Source organism: Lampetra planeri, chromosome 9 (genome assembly GCF_965212315.1).
Source record: "Lampetra planeri chromosome 9, kcLamPlan1.2.h2, whole genome shotgun sequence".
In the NCBI taxonomy this organism is placed as follows: domain Eukaryota; kingdom Metazoa; phylum Chordata; class Hyperoartia; order Petromyzontiformes; family Petromyzontidae; genus Lampetra; species Lampetra planeri.
In genome coordinates, this window is record NC_136115.1 from 2482420 (window position 1) to 2503598 (window position 21179).

The 21179-nt window shown below is 46.3% G+C and overlaps 1 protein-coding gene across 2 annotated transcripts; it reads left to right on the plus strand.

Moving 5' to 3' along the window:
- Positions 1 to 8966: 8966 nt before the first annotated feature.
- NCOA4 (nuclear receptor coactivator 4) lies at positions 8967 to 21179 on the plus strand. 2 transcript variants are annotated; one of them, XM_078597369.1, is made up of 10 exons: positions 8967 to 9134; positions 12220 to 12351; positions 13653 to 13793; positions 15951 to 16045; positions 16162 to 16270; positions 17192 to 17281; positions 17515 to 17670; positions 18622 to 19881; positions 20189 to 20281; positions 20503 to 21179. In XM_078597369.1, the coding sequence occupies exons 2-10, from the start codon at positions 12232 to 12234 to the stop codon at positions 20506 to 20508; spliced, it is 2070 nt and encodes a 689-aa protein (XP_078453495.1). In that variant the 5' UTR covers positions 8967 to 9134; positions 12220 to 12231; the 3' UTR covers positions 20509 to 21179. The 2 variants fall into 2 exon arrangements, with proteins under 2 accessions (XP_078453495.1, XP_078453496.1); XM_078597370.1 differs by lacking the exon at positions 17192 to 17281 and having other exon boundaries at positions 8977 to 9134.

Below are 21179 nucleotides of genomic sequence, written 5' to 3' on the forward strand. Positions count from 1 at the left end.
TACTTTTTTTCCCTCACTGTATTACACATCACTGTCATATATACTGATTGTTATACACCTGAAGTCGGCGACCCGAAATGCTTCATCTGCACGTGCCACACCACATCCAATATACCACTCACTATGGCCTTGGCTAAAAGCTACGTGTCTACCCGAGTCTACCAGCGGCCCGGCAAATATTTTACGAGAAATCGAGCCTTGGAAATGTCGACGCTGTCTGTTCACGCGTTGGTACGAGCCGCGGCAAGCTGATATAGAGGATACTGTGGGGGTGAGGATTTTGGCAGCCGGGTTATGAATTGCCTCCCGTGACCGCCAAAGCTCCATGTGTACCTTTGAGATCGCATTGCCTCTCGATATGACTCTTCTTGTGGGTGCGGATCATGCAAATGGATGAGATGGATCATTCCACTGCAGGATAACGGCCTCCTGAAGCTGCTGCCATCTCTCTCTCTCTCTCAGTCACGCAATGTAGTGAGTCCATCTAACACCTGCACGCGAGCTGATTTCATAGCTCCATCTCCACAGTGGTCGTCTTCTTGGAACATGGTCCCTCCTTGACCAGGGCACCACCGTCCATTCTTGAGCGACGTGTCCTGCCCAAGTCCACTTACTTTGCGTAACGGTCAATATTGTTTCGATTGAAAGCTTTCGTGACTGCAGGGATTCATCTTCTTGGTTCTTTCGGTAAAGTCACGTAGAAGGGAAATAATAAAATAATATAAATAAAACATAATAAAATACAATTCTGTCGGAAAGACAGCGTCTGAATGACGCTGTCTTTCCGACAGACCTGTTCTTCACCTGAGGACGGCTGCTTGCGTTGTGGCCGAAACGTCGTGAGAATTGTATTTTATTATGTTTTATTTTTATTATTTTATTATTTCCCTTCTACGTGACTTTACCGAAAGAACCAAGAAGGTCAATATTGTGTCTTTTACATGCGCATGTTCTCTCATTCGTGTGTTCCTCTTGCCTGCCTCTAAATGTGGAGTTGGTAACGAGACGGTTGTCCTCTGAAGGGTGGAGGTGAAACGATTCCTCTCGTAAAAAAATGTCACCCCATTGTAGCGGAGAGGCAGTTTACCAAGTACCGTATCTCATTGTAAACACATGGCCTGGTGGACACAGGAGAGGCTATGGCAGTGCTGGAGTTGGCAGTAGACCATTTGAAGGTGTTCGATGTCTCCGAAATATAAGCTACCCATTTACAATGCACGAAGGTATGCGTTGCTTTAAATGACATCCAACCATGCATCGTATTCGCAGCACGTGACAAACACGTTTTTTTTTGTCTTACGTTTAAAACCTTGCTCATCAATCACGTCAAGAAAGTCATCCAGTCATCTTTGTGGATACAAACTACGTTAGCTGCCAAATATAAATAACTTTGGAAGCTGACTTGCACGGTAGAAAATTTAAAAATTATAATATATTGGCAATGAACGTTTGTCCATAAAATTTTCATTAAAAAGTTCAAACGCAAAATATATCAAAGTGCAAATAAACCCATCTGTGTTGATTTGCCAGCAAGCCGTGTCAGTCACGAAACGGAGCAATCTGGAAATACATTTTTAAACAGTACACAGCGATTATCCAGTACGTTTTCAGGCGGAATCTACAAATCGACAAGTACATGTAAAGATACTGAAAGCTTCCCAGAATACCAGGAAAAGTTGTTATCTCAAGCCACGGAGCAAGAATCTGCAGTTATTGATACATCCTTTCGCATTGTAAGGATTTTACTGAAACACGCGAAGGCTTTGAGTGACACGGAAATTGTTAATGAGTGCTTCATTGAATATGAAACAAATGTATGTACACTAAATTTCCAACAAAGACAAAACAATATATCAGTCTCTTGCCACTATCGGGCACAACACCTACAAGGCGATGTGAGCTTCTTGGTACGGATGTTTCCGAAGCTCCAATGAATACGGGTAATGTAAAAACTAAATGTGTTTTTTACGTATGTGGTGGGACAAAATCACAGTTTCTAATGTGGTGGCCCTTCACAATATTTGAGTGAGGAACACTGGCCCAACACATGGGCGAATCATCGGCTGCATAATTGTACTGAACTTGCGTGCGTTTGCGTGGCACAGTTCGTACACCAGAGGGCAGCAATGAATTGATACTGTATTTGGATCAAGAGCGCGGCCATTGTCCTGGAGGAAATTTAGGGAGCGTTTGTTTATTTTGTTACGTCTATGACCAACCAAATCAATCGGAATGCGCCGCAATCCATCATATCTCAGAAGCCAAGCAGAATTGAGCCTGGATTGGAATTTAATAGATGGGTGACCACCACGTATGAGATAAAATGGTGTAATAGGCTCCTGTGTGGTTCCGTGCTGGGCAGCAGAGGGCAGTAGAGCCAAAACACGATCTGTGCTCCCTGTATGTATGTTGAACTTCTTTCGCACCGTACGTAGCCAACCGTGCTCAAGCCTGCACCACCCAGCGCTTATCAGCATGGTACAGCTAATGAAACCATTCCGTGAAAAAAGGTGGTTGTGATGTGTAATGTATAATCCATAAACTGCCAGTGAAAAAAGTGAAATTAATGAAAGCGTGAATGGTATCTGACATGTTAATCAAAGCGTATTGGTAAGATACCATAGCCTCCCGAATATAAAACGCTCCGGAAAGTAAGACGCACCCCAAACGTGTACCCAGCGTTAATAAAGTTAATACAAATCGCTTACTGAATTATAAAACATTCCCACAACCTTTTTTTTAATTGCAGGGGAAGAAACTGCGTCTCATAATCCATATTATTATGTACGGGTATGCGTTTGAGATGAACTAAACTAAACTTTTTACTTTACCAGATAAAACACTGAGTTATATATATTTTTTTCAAAAGCCACCTGACCACAAATTATTGCTCAACGAAGTGGCTTATCATGTGGGCATTTATAGCAACCAAATACTCTAACCGCGTGTTTCTAAATGTGCAGAGAAAACCGGAGGACCCGGAGAGAGACGTGCAAACTCCAAATATACAGCAGCAGGCGTCAGGGTCGTGATCAAACTCACGACCTCCTGCACACTAGGCGAGGTAGTTAACATCTCGCCACCATGGCACCCTATTTTAGATACAGCGGTAATAATTATCCATTGCTAGGGAGCAAATCACTCGACATGCGACAGTTGAACAGCAGAGGGCAGTGCAGTTTAACCAAACAATCCATTGTGCTGGGGTATGTTCCCAAGTCACTATCGGCATAACACACCAACCGGTGTTGGCCAGCGTGAACATTGTTAAAGAACCCGTCGTTAGAGAGTTTTAGGCCATGCACAAACCCTGCACTGGGTCAGGGTGGGTATGTGACGGCCGGATATGCGACGTTACTGAATCCTAAACCGCCCAGGGGTTGCGCACCGCAATATCCCGACGTCTTCAAGTTTACGCGATCTCTTGTCAAACTTCTCGTACTACTAGGCTTAGATGTGTGCAGTCATGCAATCACACGACAGCACGAATACGTAATGTAATGCACTGTGTCAACGAAATCTGGCTACTACACGTTAACATTGATGCGCACAAAAAGACAAAAAAACGGTGAATTAAGCTCCAAGAATAGACAGTGAGATGGACTTGAGCGCACGTATTATTTTCTGTTCATGAAGGTGGCTGGATATGGCTCAGAGGTCGGAGCGCTGAGCGGGTGCGAAATCGAGATTCTGGGTTCAAGTCCATGCAAGCCACCTGCCGTTAAACTGGGGTTCTCCAGCGTGACAAGTTGATGGTGTGTCATCCAAGTCACCAATTCTGGAGTTAATTGTGCCAAATTCGAACCCTCGTTAAAATCGGCAGTTTGACTGCCATGCAACGAACACGGTGACATGCATTGGTGGGAGGCGAGGCGGAAAGCGCTTCTGCGATAGTCAGCAGACCAAAGGTCAATCGAGGCGGTCTCGGGCGTCGATATGTGATACCTCACTTTCGATGGCCGTTCTGTAAGACAAAGGGTTGTTCTGCGATGCGAGATCCAAATTGCTACCTCATCTCGTGATGTTGCACGAAAAAACAAATCACGATAAAATTGAGGACGTAACTTTTTTTTATTATCCTGTTCACAATGTATGTTGGACTTCTTTCGTTGTCAACCGTGCGAATTGGAGGTGCGGGTCCATACCATATGGACCCAGGTCATATGTCTCACTTGTCAGTGCCAAGTGACGTGTTTATGTTTTCAATATAGGTTAATGTACACAATAGCCTCATTTTAGTGGGTTCTCAGGTCATCATGTACAGCCCAATATGTATGTATTGTATGTTGAACCTCTTTCGCACCGTACGCAGCCAACCGTGCTAATCGAAGGTATTGGGGAAAAAGACCCCCCCACGCCTTTTGGTCATCGGGGTTGTTTGACCATCCTTCACTGCCACGGTCAGCGCGTTGCTGGTGACAAGTGATCGGCCATGGGCGAGAATCGAACACGAGTTACCGGGTTTGTAGCGCAGCGCGTGAACTCTCGTGACTGCCACATCCCGGTGATGACATCAATCGTCTCTTGTGAGCCACATAAAACAACGGGTACAAGTGACGTGTGCCCGCCCCATGTGACATTGAGATCTGCTCTGGATAATGGATTACAATCAACCGTATTCATGTTGGCTTTGATAAATGTTAGAGAAGTTTACTCAGTAAAACGCCGAAGACCAGAATGCATCCTTACTATGCCTAAAGCTTCGCATGGTTGAGCCTAGATGTGCGACGATAGTAGGGTACATCATAGTGTACTTCTTTGCTCCTACCACGTTGTGGAGAGGCCTTCATTCAGCAGTCGATTGCCAAAGGGCATGCTTATTCCTGTCATTTTCATTTTTCATTTAATTTATTAGGTATAACCCTGTGAGCCATGCGGCTCTTGACTCGGGTGCAACCGCAACAAAAAAAAACATGAACAAGAAACATCTTAAAGTGACTACACGCAACAGAAAAATCCTGGAAAAAACAGCAAAGTCTTCCAGAAAAAAACACCGCATTTCAACGCTGTGTGCAAAAAATCCCAGTGGGATGCAAGTCAAACAATAACAACCATAAGACAATGTAGATTAACGTCATCAGGCTAACTCTGTACTACAAAAAACAAATATGGCTAAACCAAAACGTTTTCAAAATCACCAAAATTAAGCTATTAAAAAAATGTAACAGTGATCATAGGAACTGTGATTCAAATTTAACAATAAACGATATACATAACATGTATGACCAAACTTTGCAGCCATAGTTGGCTGCATGAGTCATTCCATAAGAGCTTGAGTATCAGTAGCAGAATCTTAATTTTTCAATACACCTTTAATGATCAGCACACTAGAATAAAAACTCAAGACCATACTTTGCAGCGGTCATCCAGAATGATACATTTGATTTCAGGCCATTCTGAATAGCAGTTGCAGCTAGGGGTGTACAAATCCTCTAGAGCAGGTTTGAGTGAAGATCTCACAGGTAGTAATCCAAGTCGCACCTCCGATCAGCAACGTTTGGCTCTGTACGGTGCGAAATAAGTGCAACATAGTAAGCACACTATGCTGGTATTCTTGGCTGGATGCCCTTTATGTCAAATTGAGACGAGACGCTTTAGGACAGAGACGAAAACGCCACAAGCCAATACACAACTTTGCTTTAATTAACACAAATATGTGTGCCATATAGTCTCACAGAGCATAACATCAAAATGAAGTAATCTACCGGACACAAACTTACCAAATAACTGACTTAATCAGAATGTGTTGTTGTTGCTACACCCCCTGTGGACAATTCCATTAAATATTTCAAGCGACCCCTTCTCGAAATGTATCACACGGTTCTTTGCAATGGGGTTGTTTGATCGTAGTTTACGCAGGTCAGTGCGAGCTGAATGTTGGAGCCATGCCCGGTTCAGGCACATACCTGTTAACCCAGACGGTTTGCTCGTATTCTTGTGCAGGGAAATTGAGCTTTCATGTCCAGACGGCGTACATCCGTTTCAAAACGGGCAATGTTTCGTCCATTTGTTTGCCCCCCTTGTCATGGGACTTCGTATGATGAACGTTGAGATTTATAAGGGCACGGGGTGACCAATCAGTTCGGAATTGGTATGTAAGAAGGTAGGCACTCTGATAAGGGGTTGACAGGCATGCAGACATCACTCGCCACCGGTGTAAGCCGTGGCCGGGAATCGAACTCAGGTCGCCGAGTTCATAGTGCAGGACGCGAGCCACTAAACTCATGCACAGTGACGCTTGGACAATATTAACATTTGTGTTTAAACTTCTGACGCTGGAAAGAAGCATTAAGGACTCGCATGTGTTTGTCGAAAACATGTGACTGAACATGAAAAGAATGCTGCTTGCACGCTCCTGAAAAACTGGAACTTACAGTATCTAAGACAGCCATAAAGTAAAAGCATATATGTTTCGTGCAATGGACCTTCTTCACAGCACATTGGCCATGGATGTATAGAGTGGCATTGACGAATGTGTAGATTTTGCTTCTGTGATTTGCACTTGTGCACCACTGCCAATTTCGCAGCGGTATCACCAAATACTGTAACCTGTATCTGGTAAGAGGGAGAAAATGTCCACAATTAGATGATAATCAGAATATATATTTACACTGGAGGAATTCCGTGAGCTGTAAAGCTCTCTTTCACAGATGTCCAGTAAGGTCCATGTGTAGCCCCGCAATTGCTTGGTCACGCCATTGTTAGTGGAAGGCACCTTACCGCAAGTTTCAAGTTTCATTTATTAGGTGTAGCCCTGTGAGCCATGCAGCTCTTGAGTCGGGTGCAACCGCAACAAACAAAATATGAACAGAGAACATCTTAAAGCGACGACGCGCAACAGAAACATCCTGGATAAACCAGCAAATCTTCCAGAAAAAAATAAAACACCGTATTACAACGCTGTGTGCAAAAATCCCAGTAAAAGGGAGCTTGAGGGTGTTTTTGGCCAACTATTCCACACTGCTAAGATTGCCTTTGGAAGAAGTTGGCATGTGCCCACGCTGTTGCCCCCACCACATGTGATCTGGCTTCCAAAATGTGGTGTGCCCACCTCATACCGCTGGCTGGAGGACACGGGCGGTGTGTTTTTATTTAGTGTGCTGATCTTAAAGGTGCATTGAAAAATTATAATACTCCGATTGATGCTCCTGCTGTTGTGGAGTGACTCATGCAGCCAGCTATGGCTGCAGGGTTTTGGTAGTACATGTTGTTTGTCGTTTATTGTGAAAATTCCGTCACAGTTCCTATGATCACTGTTTCATTGCTTTATTTTGGTGATTTCGAAAAGTTTACTGGTTTGGCCACATTTGTTTGTTGTAGTACGGAGTAAGACTGATGGCCTTAATCTAAGTTGTCTTGTGGTTGTTGTTGTTTGACTTTCATCCCACTGGAATTTTCGCACACAGCGTTGGTGTACGGTGTTTTTTTCTGCCATATTTTGCTGTCTTTTCTTGGATTTTCTGTTTGCACTTAGTCACATATTCACTTTAAGATTTTTTCTTGTTCATGTTTTTGGTTTTTGTTTGTTGCGGTTGCACCCGATTCAAGAGCCGAATGGCTCACAGGGCTATACCTAACAAATGAACTTGAACTTGAAGCGACACGTGTCCCATAGTTTTCACTGGACATCTGTGGAAAAGGAGCTTCATGGCTCATCGGATTTCTCTGATGCACTGCCGGAGGCGGGAGCTCACGCCGACGACGTCTGGATTGCAAGTCCCGTTCGCAAAGGGCGAAGCATTTACAAAGACAAAGATCACAAGTCTAGCCGAAAGAGCAAGCGATGGGTGACCCCGGGCAACCATGACGTCACAAAGCGGTGGCGTGGTCAAGCAGCTGCAGAGCTTCGCAAATTACTTTAAGAAATTGCCTAAATACTGCACTTGAGTGTTGGCGGTTAAATTGGTCAAGGCGGATAATGGGGCTGTCGGATATGCGACGTACTGAACACAAAATCGAAATACTATGGTACTGTATTACTTAAGGCCATGCCACTCCAATGGATATTTCGTCGTCTTCCTCTGCTGTTGATCGCCGTGATTCGTTCCTTCTCACGGATCACGAATCCCTCCGGTAAGACGCGCTACAAACGTGTTATCGGTTTTCAGGTTCAAGTTTATTGAGTTTAGCCAAGTGATAACTTTAGAGACAATGATGGTCGCATTCGCAAGAGTCAGCTGGATAATGCAATTACACATGTCTGGTCTCATACACGTATATAAAATACGCAACTCAAGTTTGCTATTTAAATACCGGCGGGGGGGGGGGGAGATCAGGTGCGTCGTATAATCCGGAGCGTACGGCAAAAGTGAACCACGTGTGGGAGAGCCCAAAGAATTGTAGAGGCGTGGGTGGGGCATAGTGGTCGCGACACACGATGTGACGTCATTACGCATGCCCCCACGTCAGCCCCGCGTACGTCACCACGTAACCCCCCCCCCCCCCGGTGTCCGTCACCACCCAAGTCCCCGTTTACGTCACCACGTAGCCCCGGGTGTCCGTCACCACGCAAGTCCTCGAGTACGTCACCACGTAACCCCCGGTCTACGTCTACCACGCAAGTCCCCGTTAACGTCACCACGCAAGCGTCCGCGTACGTCATCACGCAAGTGTCCGCGTACATCATCACGCAACCCCCCCTCCCCGTGGACGTCACCACGTAACCCCCGGTGTACGTCTACCACGCAAGTCCCCGTTACGTCACCACGTAACCCCCGGTGTACGTCACCACGTAACCCCCGGTGTACGTCTATCACGCAAGTCCCCGTTTTACGTCACCACGCAAGCCCCGCCGGCTCTCAAGGGCACGTTCTGGGGATGGGGGAGGGGGAAAACGCGACTGGGGGGCGGTGGTGGGGGGGGGGGTTGGGGGGGGGGGTAGGGGGGGGGGTTATAGGGGGGAGGGGTTATAGGGGGGGGGGTTAGAGGGGAGCGGTGGTGGGGGGGTTAGAGGGGGGCGGAGACACGCGCGAGGGGCGTCTCCCTTCGACCGCGACGTCGACGTCGCCTCTTCGCCTAAAAGGCGGCGCCGGGGAGCCGCTTCCTCGTCCCCACCGAGCTCGGTCGACCCCTGTGAAGGAGGAGGACCGCCTCCTCGACTTTGCCCGCCGTCGGTGTCCGCGTGGCTTTGATCGGTGAGTGGCGACCAGCCTTGACGGGCCGAGCGCCATCGGCCTGAGGCGGCGTTTTGCGTTATGGGGTGACCCGAGTGGGGGGAGCCCCCCTTTCTGACGAGGGGGCCCCCCTTTCTGACAAGGGGCCCCCTTTCTGACAAGGGGCCCCTCTTTCTGACGAGGGGGGCCCCCTTTCTGACGAGGGCCCCCCCTTTCTGACGAGGGGGCCCCTTTGGGTGGTGTCGTTGACAAGGGGGAGTTGCGACGGACGACGCCGGCAATCGACGTTACGTGATGACAATTTTAGCCGTGGTACACGATGTTACTGCGATGCTGGGTTATTGAGTAAATTGATATCGTTTTGAGTTATGTTGGAGTATAAGGTTATGTGTTTGTGAGTGATAGTTGGTAATTTATAGGGTGTTGTGTTACAGTGTGTTTATATTTGTAGGTGTTCTAAAAATACTGGGATTGTTTTCTGCCATGTAACTTTCCATTGTGGTATTTGAGAAATACGAGTATTTAGCGAAATGGCTCGAGGTGTGACAGTGGATGATAGGTTAGAAATAAGTATATAATTCGGTTGTTGCGTAACCAAATTCACCCGTGGCTTTTTTTTTACTATTTATAATTATCTGTTTCAAACCCTGCTGTTAATTTAATTTGCATATATTTCAGCATTGACGTTGCAGAAATATCTCCTTTAAGATGTTGATCTTACCCATGTGCCTAGTAACATCAGAGACTTTATCTCTCAATACCACAACAGTGGCTTTTAAACCCACCCCAAAAATAGGCCTCAACACACATTTGTGAACATTTCCTTTTAACAAAATCCGTTTTTTTCGCGTGACCTTTTTAAAATTAAAACGCTGTGGGTGATTACTGTTGCACTTGCACGTGTGGATAAATGATTGATTGAACGATACGAAAACAGATAATGATGATGTTTGTTGTTGAGCTATGAACGTTGCACGGCTGCCCACCGCCTCCCCAGAGCACCCCGCGTCTACGTGGTGAGCGCGCGCCACACAATGGCCGCTCGCCGGCTTTATCGCCCCCCTTGGGATGAGTGAAGGTGGTTGTGTGTGTGGTATTGTGTGGTAGAGTGTGTGGTTGTGGTGTTGTGTGGTAGAGTGTGTGGTTGTGGTGTTGTGTGGTAGAGTGTGTGGTTGTGGTGTTGTGTGGTAGGTGTGTGTGTGTATGTGGTGTTGTGTGGTAGTGTGTGTGTGGTTGTGGTGTAATGTGTGTGATGTGGGGAGCCGTAGTGTAGTGATTAGCGCGCTGCGCTACAAACCTGGCGACCCGGGTTCGATTCCCGTTCACGGCCAACACCGGTGACGATTATCTGAACCGGCCCTGGGCCTCCCCTAGGTCGACTCAGCCTCAAATGAGTACCTGGTGTGATGTGTAAACATCGCCACTGGGGAGACAAAGGCGGCCGGGCGTGGTGTTGGCCACCCACCCCCTCGTGTGCCATGCCGGCCTTCATAGGTGCTCGCTAACAGCACTTGCCCCTACAGTATGTTAAGGCTAGACGGGAGATCTTTGTCTTTGTAATGTGTTTCACATGGATGAATATACATCATCAATCATCATCATCACCGTGATGATGATTGATGATGATGTATACGCACCTCCCGATGAGTACGGTTGGGCCACGTACGGTGCGAAAGAAGTTCAGCGTGCACATCCGTCAGCCATGGTCAGTCCACTGCTGGATGAAGGCCCCACGTATCCGCTGCCATTTACGCACGATCGTACGTACATCGTGCGATGTAACAATTCGCCTGTGGGATCCTGACATCATCGTCGTCTGTGTCAATGCCAGGACTCAATTTAGTCATTAGCTAATCCTACATAATACACGGGCATAATATGACTTTGAGACTCTCCCCTACCACCTACACTTTCCACAAGTAGTGACTAATTACATATCTGCATTTTCCATAAATATGCTAAATTGCTTTGTCAAGGCGCCCTCCTCCTCTAACCCAACTTAAATATACGCTGCCAAGCTTGGTGGTGTTCATTCGGACGCTGTCTTTCCGACAGACCTGTGCTGCACCTGAGGACGGCTGCTTGAGTTGTGGCCGAAACGTCGTGAGAATTGTATTTTATTATGTTTTATTTTTAATATTTTATTATTTCCCTTCTACGTGACTTTACCGAAAGAACCAAGAAGATGAATCCCTGCAGTCACGAAAGCTTTAAATCGAAATTTAGTCATTGTTGACGAGTTTCATTCCTTGGCTAACCACTCCTGTAATGCATTATTCAGTCTTGTGATGTTGCTGCACATGCCCGCACTTTAAGTTTGAACAAAGTCGTTTAAACCTCCATGTGTTCTGAATGATTCTGTTTGTTCCTCTGCCGGATTGGCGGAATAACGTCCGCGGATAATAGTTGTCCTTCAAAATGTAGAGCAAGAATATCGTCTTACTAGTGGCCTTGTGTTTCCGTGCTTTCTGCACATCACTTCCAACAGTGTCCCATTTATTTTTCCGTTTCGATTGACAAGTAGAACATTTAGTTTTTTCTTTTTGCATCAGTGGCCAACAAACTAAACACCAGCACGTTATACGTTATCTGGACACAGTACAAAGTCCCCACGGTGAATGTGTAATATATTAGGACTGTGCCGATTTATTTGAAAAGGGCCGTTCGATTCAGCCGGGCATGTATCGTGAAGTTGTACATGTGGGGTTATTGAATATATGCATACGCTGTAGTCTTTAGCATACTACCGTAGTCTCTGTATCATCGGACACTTTGCAAAGTAAAACTGAACCCCAAACCTGTGCCCGGTGTCAATAAAGTTAGACCGATCTGGTCACACACGCGTACCGGATTATAAGACTCACCCACAACTTTTTATTTAAAACACACAGCAAATATATGATGGCTTTTTTTGACCTGCCTATCCTGAATGTGAATAATTGCTTAACTTCAGAACATAAACCAGACAACACTTTATAGTCAATATATAGGACACTAAGCCATAAACATAAGATAAGTCAATCATTACTGGTCCCGTGAGTGCAAAATGAGATTCGCCGAGTTAAGCATTATCCTCTGAACTTTTCCGATGCTTTCACTTTTGCAGGTAACAGCAAGAATGAGTTCCAATCCTGTCGCCTCTCTCAAGGAGAGATGTCTGAAAGCCCAGAGTCAGATTCAAGCAGCCATCGGTGACGTGTCAACGACACAGCAGCAACTTCGGGGAAACGTACAGCACGTGAGTGCAACACGCTTGATAATAATTTCGCAACCTTGTCAAGTGTTCACGAGCACTCAAGGTGTACTACCGAACATAATGTAATAATAGTGCTAATACTTTGTTGCAGTTTGTCAATCCACTGCTGCATCTAACCCTTCCCAAGCTGTATTGGCCATGGGGGTTGTTAAAGCGGACTTCACGCTCGTTTGTTGAGGGTTGGCGAAACGAGCGACTGAGACCCGGTTCAGATATTACTTGTCACTGACGTTAGCTGTATTCGGGAATTGAACTTGCGTGGCCAGATTCGTCGTGTGGGGTGAAATCTGTCCTTTATATTTACCCGAAAGTGTCGCTGTTCAGGTGGGAATGTGTCGAACGAGTCTCGGCTGTGGGAACTCGGCCTTATGTACGTGATGAAAAGATAAGCTTATCGCTGGTCTGACTTGGTTCTTGACACCAGAGAATGTGGAAGAGTTTAGCTGTTTCTCCATGTGTGGAGGAGGGTGGTGTTTCCCGATAGTGCACAGGGAAATCGCCACGGCTGACATTTATTTTTGAAATTATCACATTGGACTTTCCCACGCAGTTAATTTGGATATTTATTTGAACCAAAATGTCCCTTAAAATAACATTGCGGTGTCCATGGGCTCTCACTTGGTTATAACGGTCATCTATCGTTACATTAATAAATTCTGATAGCTTATTTCAATGTCGAAGAGGCCATCTGAACTCTCATGGGATCTTATATTCTTTACTGTAAACCCATAATGCACACAAGAACTACGTTTTCGTCAGGTGTAGACAAACTATTTGAGGTCTTTCCTATATACCCTTTGGGAGTAGAATGGTGGTTTGTAAATTGTGCTAATAACACTGTTACTTGAGTTTGATTGTTGGCCATAACAAATACCTTAGTGGTGAGTGATATCTGGTCCAGTCCTAGGCACTTACTCCCATTGACCAGCATGGCAAAGTATGGTCTTACAACCCCCCATGGCTGATTTGCCATGGGGAGGGCCTTGCTCCAGCAGTGGATTAACAAAGCTCCTGTATATTACATGACCACGGTTAACGAGTCAATAATGAGTTGCCAGAAAAAAGGGGAAAACCTATTCTCAATAATGAGTCATAACTGCAAACCAGAATTCAGTGCCACCTAGCTTAATTTGAATAAAATGTCGAAAAAAAACATTCTATAACATGACATGCCATGCCATATGAATTGAAATCGTGGCAACGGGAGTTGTTACAACTTGCGTGTAAAATGTTGAAATGTATGAGTAAAAGGGTGTATTTGTGTGGTTCTGGTTGTGTGTCAGGTGAGGGCTCAGATCCACAACTGCCTGAGCCGGCAGCTGGAGTCACTGCGCAGCCGAGAGGTGTGGCTGCTGGAGCAGACCGAGGTGGTTCAACAGGTGAAGGAGGAGGTGCTGGACAATCAGCTGCATCAGCTCAACCAGGTACCAGAGCAAGCCGATGCTGCACATGGCAAATGGGGGAAGTGAAGCACGGGCTGCCAACTTCCTGGAATTCTTTCCAGTCATGTGGGGTCTACCCTCCAAGTAATTTTTTGTATCTACCCATTCCTGTCATGGGCCATCTCCATGTCCCCTTTTCATTCCTTGACAATCTGCTTCACCATTGCAAACCACCTATTTCTAGGACTGACTCTCGGTCTGCCCTGGTGCTTCCACATAAATCACCTTCCGATATGCCTGAGAATGGGTAACCACTCTTGCTTCCTTCCTCATCTCTTCATTGCCGACCCTGTCCAGTTTTGTGATCGCTGAGATCCATCGCGTCATCCTCATTCATGTGGTGGCACCGGTCTCTTTACTTCCTTTTTTAACCCGGAGATGCAGCACTGAAATACTCGACATTGTTCCAGTGAACAGCTGTGGAAGACCTGTTCAAGCAATAATGTATATTTGCTCACAAAATATATTTTGATCCCTTTGTGCAAAAAGATGCGTTTGTATAAGGTCATACAACAGCTTATAACCAATCATACCAGAGACCTCATCCAGAGGGGTCTATTTGTATGTATGTAGAACTTATTTTTCACCGTACGTAACCAACGGTGCTAATCAAGGCTGTGTCCTGAGAGTTAAATTCCCCCCCCTGCTTTGTATCGGAGGGTAAAATTCAAGCTGCTTTGCCAACTGGTATGGTAAAAACACGTGGATGTCAAAATGTAACCCTATTTAAATTGTTAGCGGGTGGTTACGTATAACCCAAATTGAAATTTTGGCAGTATTTCAATTATTATTTTTCACGTGACTTGTAGTGGTATTTATTACAACACTGGCTATGGGAGTTTACAAAATCGGCTTTCAAAGCTGTATAATAGAGCCAATATTAGACTCTTGCTCACATGTTTTTAAGTAATCGCAAGTAAGCTTTTAATTGGATGAGCAAAACTGGTTGGTTGAGTGACCCTTTTCCCCAGATCCCCACATTTGCGCATGTCCTATAAATGTTACTACCCAAAAGTAATCAAATGTCACAGAATAATATCGGCGTTATTTTCTTTCAGCTGTAATTGATCATTTTAAACTCTAGCATGTTATTAAACACCGCTTTCTGGACATAAAACTGCCCACAAAAAAAGTGTGCCTTGCATTCCAAATTCGTTGGCGTTTAGTGGCATTATGCCACGGACATATGTTGCCACAGTAAATGTTAAGCAATAGCGGTTCTTTGCCAATGGTTGTGCTGGCCAGAGATTGCTGTTCTTATCATTGTCAAGACGCATCCATCGTTGTGCAATTAAGCATCTTTACAGTAGTCTTGAAATTCGAGTTACTGTAGTGAATGCCTTCTTGCCTTGTAAAGTTTTGGACACTTGTGTACATGTGCAGCAAACACGATTGTTTACAGAATGGAGCATTAGCACTGCACGGTGACCCTATATACTTTTGTGCAGTGAAGTTGAACGTACAACGTTTAGAGCAGTCTCGTGTGGTGCCGCTCTTGCATAACTATTCTGACGTCGGACCGGCCCCATGTTCAGCTTCTTTTGTTCCTACATAGCAGATATTCTGACCGCTACCTTTTTTTCCTTGTTTCGGGCTGTGTCAACATAGGTATTCCACACACTTTTGAAATGAATATTTTCACAGGTGCCACGTGGCATTGAATGTGGACCAGAGCACAGCGGGCTGTAGGAGAGTAGATGAACCACTTTGGCACCGTTTACTAACCAAACCGCACATGCGCATGCAAATACCACTTCTACAGAAAGAAAAAAAAAAACTTTGTCTGAATTATGATATTCTGTTGATGTGCTGGGATACGTGTAGTGATTAGCACCCTAAACCTAAAAACCAGAGATTACCTGAGTTTGATTCCCAATCTTGGCTAACATCAGTGAGGAGTGGTGTCTAAACTGGTTCTGGGCCACCAACCCCTGTGGTGAAGTATATCTTCATCCAGCAGTAGATAATGTAATGCGAAGTAACATGTGGGGTTACTCCACATCCTCCAAGACCTCTGGCTCGTGTGAAAGAGTCGGCCAAAGGGGCGCTCTCTATGCCCCCTCTTAGTGGGAGGACCCTTCCACAGCTGTGGTATGAGCAAGCAATTGCAGGGCTGTGCCTTTAACCTTTTCTTACCAGGTGCTGGGATGGCTGCAGTGTCTGCTCAAGCAACAGGAGGCTTTGCAGCACCCAGACCCCCATCTGAACGTCCAGATCACAGAGTGCCTGCAGAGGTAAGAAGACCATGCATACCGTACGCACCCTGTTGCTCTCTTCAGCTTTAGCCTATTGATATGGGTTTATCCTCTTGTAAGGTTCATGTAACCACTGCATGTTCACGTGTGTGCAGGTGTAGCAGCCTCAACCTGAATGCCGAGGAGACAGATGCCATAGGTTTTGTAGCCGATGCTGCGGCCTTGAGAAAGGCTATCACGACGTTTGGGAACATCGTCACACAGGTGTGAATAATCAAAACCGGCCGTGATTTTTATTTGCTGTTGATTTTGTCATTTTGGTGCCCAAGGTTACTCGGGGGGGGGGGGGGGGGGGGGGAAATGAGACCCATCCTGATGTCATGAGTTTCTTAGTCAATCAAAATAATCCTGGACTATCCACTGCCGAATGAAGGCTTCCACCAAGTCGCTGACATCCATCGCCATCTCACAGGGCAATGCGTTTACCTGCTGCACTTGAGACAATTCTATTGCTGCAATTCCTGTCGTGGACGTTGCCTCGGGCACGTTTTCTCCTTTGACTGCCACTGCATCGTTGGTCTCAGCCAGTGGCTGGTATCCTTCATAGCAACGAGTCCAAGGGCGCTTTTCTTAAGTGCCAAATATATAATGTCTTTAACCTGCATATGTGATCTGCTCCATGTGGCGTGGCTCTTTCTGTCGCATTGCAACTCCAAATATGCACCTCAGCATTCTTCTTTGCAGTTTTGGAACATGTTTTAAATGTCAGTTGTCAGTCCCATGTCATCTGATCCATGTGTTAATAGCAAGTACATACATTGTTTCAAAACATTATTATTCAAGCACATCGCTGGCCATTATTAAGGTATGAGCATACATTACCCAATGTAAATTAAACAAACTTTACTTTGCTGGAGAGAGGGGTATTATAGGTCCGAAAATAAAACGCCTGGTTCAGAGGTCATTCTAAATCCAGGTTGCAAAATTGTAATTGCAGTTTTTGGTCCAACAGTACACATGGGTATACCACATTGGATCGGCAGCTGCAGTGGGGTAAAGTTTGGGGACTCTCACCTCATTCGAGACATCTGGCCATTGTGGAAAAGAAGGCTAAAATCTCCTTCAGTGGGGTGTGAGCAAGGAATTGCAGGGCTGCACCTTAACGTTTTCTCTTTGATTCAACAGGGAGAGTACCCCACCAGCCACTACAGTGCCTGTCCCATACTGGAGCAGCTTTCTTCTGTTGCACATTTCAAGGAGCCTTCTGCACTGCAGGTAAATTAATTTGTAATTGTTGTTTGTTGCTCTACAATTTAGACGGGGGCCCAGTCTATGCCAACAGTTGAGGATTGGGGGGGTGGCATGGAAGTAAAGGGGGAGCACAGGCTGCAGCGTGGATACTGTGCAGGAGAAATGTTGCATGTTCACAGGGAACGTCAACGCCACGTTGCGGCGATAAAACGCACTAATGCACACGCGCTGCTACGACACTTTTGATGCGTTCACAGAAGTCTTCACTCCGCAATGAGACTCCCAACGATTGGCTTCTGAAAGCCACCTCCAGCGCGGCTGCGCTGCCCCCCACGACTACATTCCACTCCCCAAGCAAGGACATGAATGACTGGCTGTTCAAAGGAAGTGCCACTATGGAAGAAACCAACAAGGTGAGTCATTACGCACACGTGCCAAAGCCAAGGTGCCGTTGATAAAATTGTACAATGTTAGACGTGGAACAATGTCACACGGGTTTGTAACTTCAGGGTCACGTGGGATGTGCTGTGACACACGGAATCGCTGTTATCACAGGGGTAGGGGGGGGACCGCTTCCTTACTGAAGGGTGACTAGGACTTTCAAATACGTTTTTGGCAAGTAATTGCGCATCTACATGGACCTTTTTTTTGCAATGTTATTAACTTTTGTAAATGGATGACGCTTCATTGAAATTTTGGGTAAAACGGCTTGGTGTTCTGCGTTCATCTTAACACACAATACTGTAAACACAACTTTCTCAAATGTTTCCATGTATTTATCATCATCATGCACCATAGTTTTGTCCTCATAAAATTATGGCACACCCTTAACAGGTGACTGAGCGTGCTAAATTAGACTGTTGGCAGGCGGAAAATATTCCCTTCTAGTTCCCGATTTTACAGATCGCCCTCGCTTTTATGCAGTTTCGGTTTGAGCGATTTTTGCAACACGATGCGGTTTAAACGCACTCCTGCGGCTATGCGGTTGGATGTGGGACAGCATTGTGCGCGCTCCACTGTGTGTACTACTCGGCAGGCAGCTGTGTCGTGCGGTTTCGCTTTGTGTCCTTTTTCTTTGAAACTCATCTCCGATTTATCACGGTTGGCTACGTGCGGTGAGATTTAGAAGTTTCACATACATCGTATATAAAGCGAGGGAAACCTGTTTTGTGGATAAGAGCTAAGATGCTTGCATTGACCGATTGATGTTGTTTTCTGCTTTGTTTCGACGTGTTAGTCCTCATGTGGGCGGGGGCTCGATGAAACGAAGTTACAGACTGTAGGATCCTCACCCCTGCTCTGATATGTGATTTTATTATTACGGATCATCGTTTTAGTTAACAAATGTAACTTTTTCTGTGCAGAGTACAACATACAGATCGACCCCTGCTGAAAAAGAGGTGAAAAACTACATGTTGAAGATACAAGACCAGGCCCCAAACATTCACGCAAACCACACACGCACCATGTCCACCTCATCGACCTTTGAAATATTGGACGCCCTGTCTGAAGACGATACAATCACTGACAACGAAGGCGAAAATGACGAGATGGTGGAGCTTTCGGCCTTCTGCAAGGGGTCGGATATCAACACGTGGCTGCTGAAGCCTTCCCAACACAAGTCCGCCGGCATCCACCACACCCCCATCGACGAGGCCACTCGCAAGAGCTGGGAGGCCGTGTTGAAGCCATTCACGGCCACTTATGCCTTCGAGGATTGGCTGCGGAAGCCTCAGCCAGACCCCTGTTCCGGTTGCTGCGCCGGTATGCCCATCGCACCCAAACCCGTGGAGATCGAAAACCTGGCGAGCCTCTGGTGCATGGCCGACAAGGCCGCGGAGGATGAGCGCCTGCCCTATCAGAGCTGGCTGCTGCAGCAGGCGGCCCCTCGCATCCAGCCCGCGGAAGGTTTCCACGGGGAGAAGTTGGGAGGGCAGCAGCAGCAGCAGAAGCAGCAGCAAGAGTGGCTCGCCTGTACCCGCCCCGCCCCGGAGCTGAGCGTGCGCAAGGCGTGCAAGGCCAACGAGCCCTGCGCCAGCTTCGCGGAGTGCGTGTGCGAGGGAAGCTGCAAGCGTGAGGCCCAGAACAAGTGGCTGCTGGGACAGGAGGGCCGCGACAAAAACGGCAGTCTCGTCGTCGTCGCACCGCACGGCGAAAAAGCCAGAGATGAGCGCCACGGGGTGGAGAAGTCCATGGCTGAGTTGAATGTCTCGGAGAAGAAGTCGCAGAGCGAGCAGCCTCCAGGTCCCGCTGTGCTCAAGGAGGGAGGGAAGGATGACCTGAAAGAGCAGTGGCTTCACCCACGCCAGCCGCGCCTCGCCCAGGAAGTGCACTCCTCTCTCAAGCCGCAACTCAGCCGGGGGATGGAGAAGGCCATGACCGCCTCCATCACAAACTGGCTGCTGGCCACGCAGTGTGCAGCCAGGGATGTGGCGGCGGTGGCGCCGCCAGGGTTCAAGTGTGTGGAGCTGCCGCACGGTGGGCCGTGCGACCACGCCAAATGGATCCTCGCGCGAGAGTGCAGCTCTTACAGCAGCAGCAGCGGCGGCAGCGTTGGTAGCTCCCCAGCGATTGATCACCTTCGCCAGGACACGGACAAGTGGCTTCTAAAGAAGCGCTCCTACGTAAGGGCCTGGTCGCTGCTTGTTTCTGCTACCGCGTACGTGCGCCGTTCTGTTTTTCTTATCGCGGGTTGTTCGGCACGCCCGACGTTTCTCTCCGAGCGTCGCAAGCTGTGACTTCCCAGCACGCGGAGCGAAACTTCGGACGTTGTGCCAAAACGACACGCAATTAAGCCAAAAACCCGCAACGGAGAGCTATGTTTCCGCGTGAATGATAAGAATGTTTCTCCAAAGAAAGTACCGCATGATAGAAGCATATGTACATGATCTTGCGTTGTTCTAACGCTGAATTTATCTTGCTGTGTTTTAGGAAGAGAAAGAAATGCACACGTTTTGTAACGTCTTCTCAAAGATGAACACCGTGGATGAACCTCCGTACAAAAAATGGCTTCTCTACTCTCAGGTTTGTATTTTATCGTCATCTTCTATTTTAATTGGAGCCTTACGACATGAAATCTCATTCCTGAAACGGTCCGAGCGTTTGCATGTGTATAAAATGATCATGTTTTATCGAACAGATGCAATGATTGTTTTTGATTATTATGTTAAACTCTTTGTAGACACTGGTGTGAAAAGTTGGACGTGTGCGTGTTGTCTTGACCCAAGCATTTTGTTTGTTCGCAGATGTGAATTTCTACCAAGAACAGCACTTTCTTGCCAATGGCCTCTTATGAAAACCTTAATCGTTTAGAAACTAAACATGAAAATTGTAGGCCATCATACATGTTGATGGTGCTTAACTCCTAATGGGCATTGTTAACCTTTTTTTATAGAGGTTCCCGATTTAATTTTCAAGGTGGTGCATCCGTCAACGCCTCAAGCCGAATGAGACTGCATTCATTCATGCACTTATTGCTCGTGGGCTAAAACACTATGAAACCTAATTATGAAACGGCTTTTACAATGCCCGAATTCTGCAGGAATCTTTCTAACAGAAAGTTCTTGCTTTGAATTGATTTTACAGTTGCAATTGCTAATATACATTATTGCACATTAAAAACCGGTCATTTTCATGATAGTTTGTGACGTGGGATATTTTGGAAATTTCATTGTGATGAACATCTTGCTAAAATCGTTTTTGAACGACCGAGCCCATTAAATGATACTTTAGTATAACTTTAATGATATTACTGCACCACTAACCTATTTTAAAATGACACCTTTAATCTCCTGAAATATTTGCTTATACGCTTAATACCTGAGGAGCTAAGGGTAAGCATTATACTTTACTCAGTGCAATTAATGCAATGTAACATTTCCATAAAATGCAGATTTTATCGTAATAAATTCACGTGAAAGCA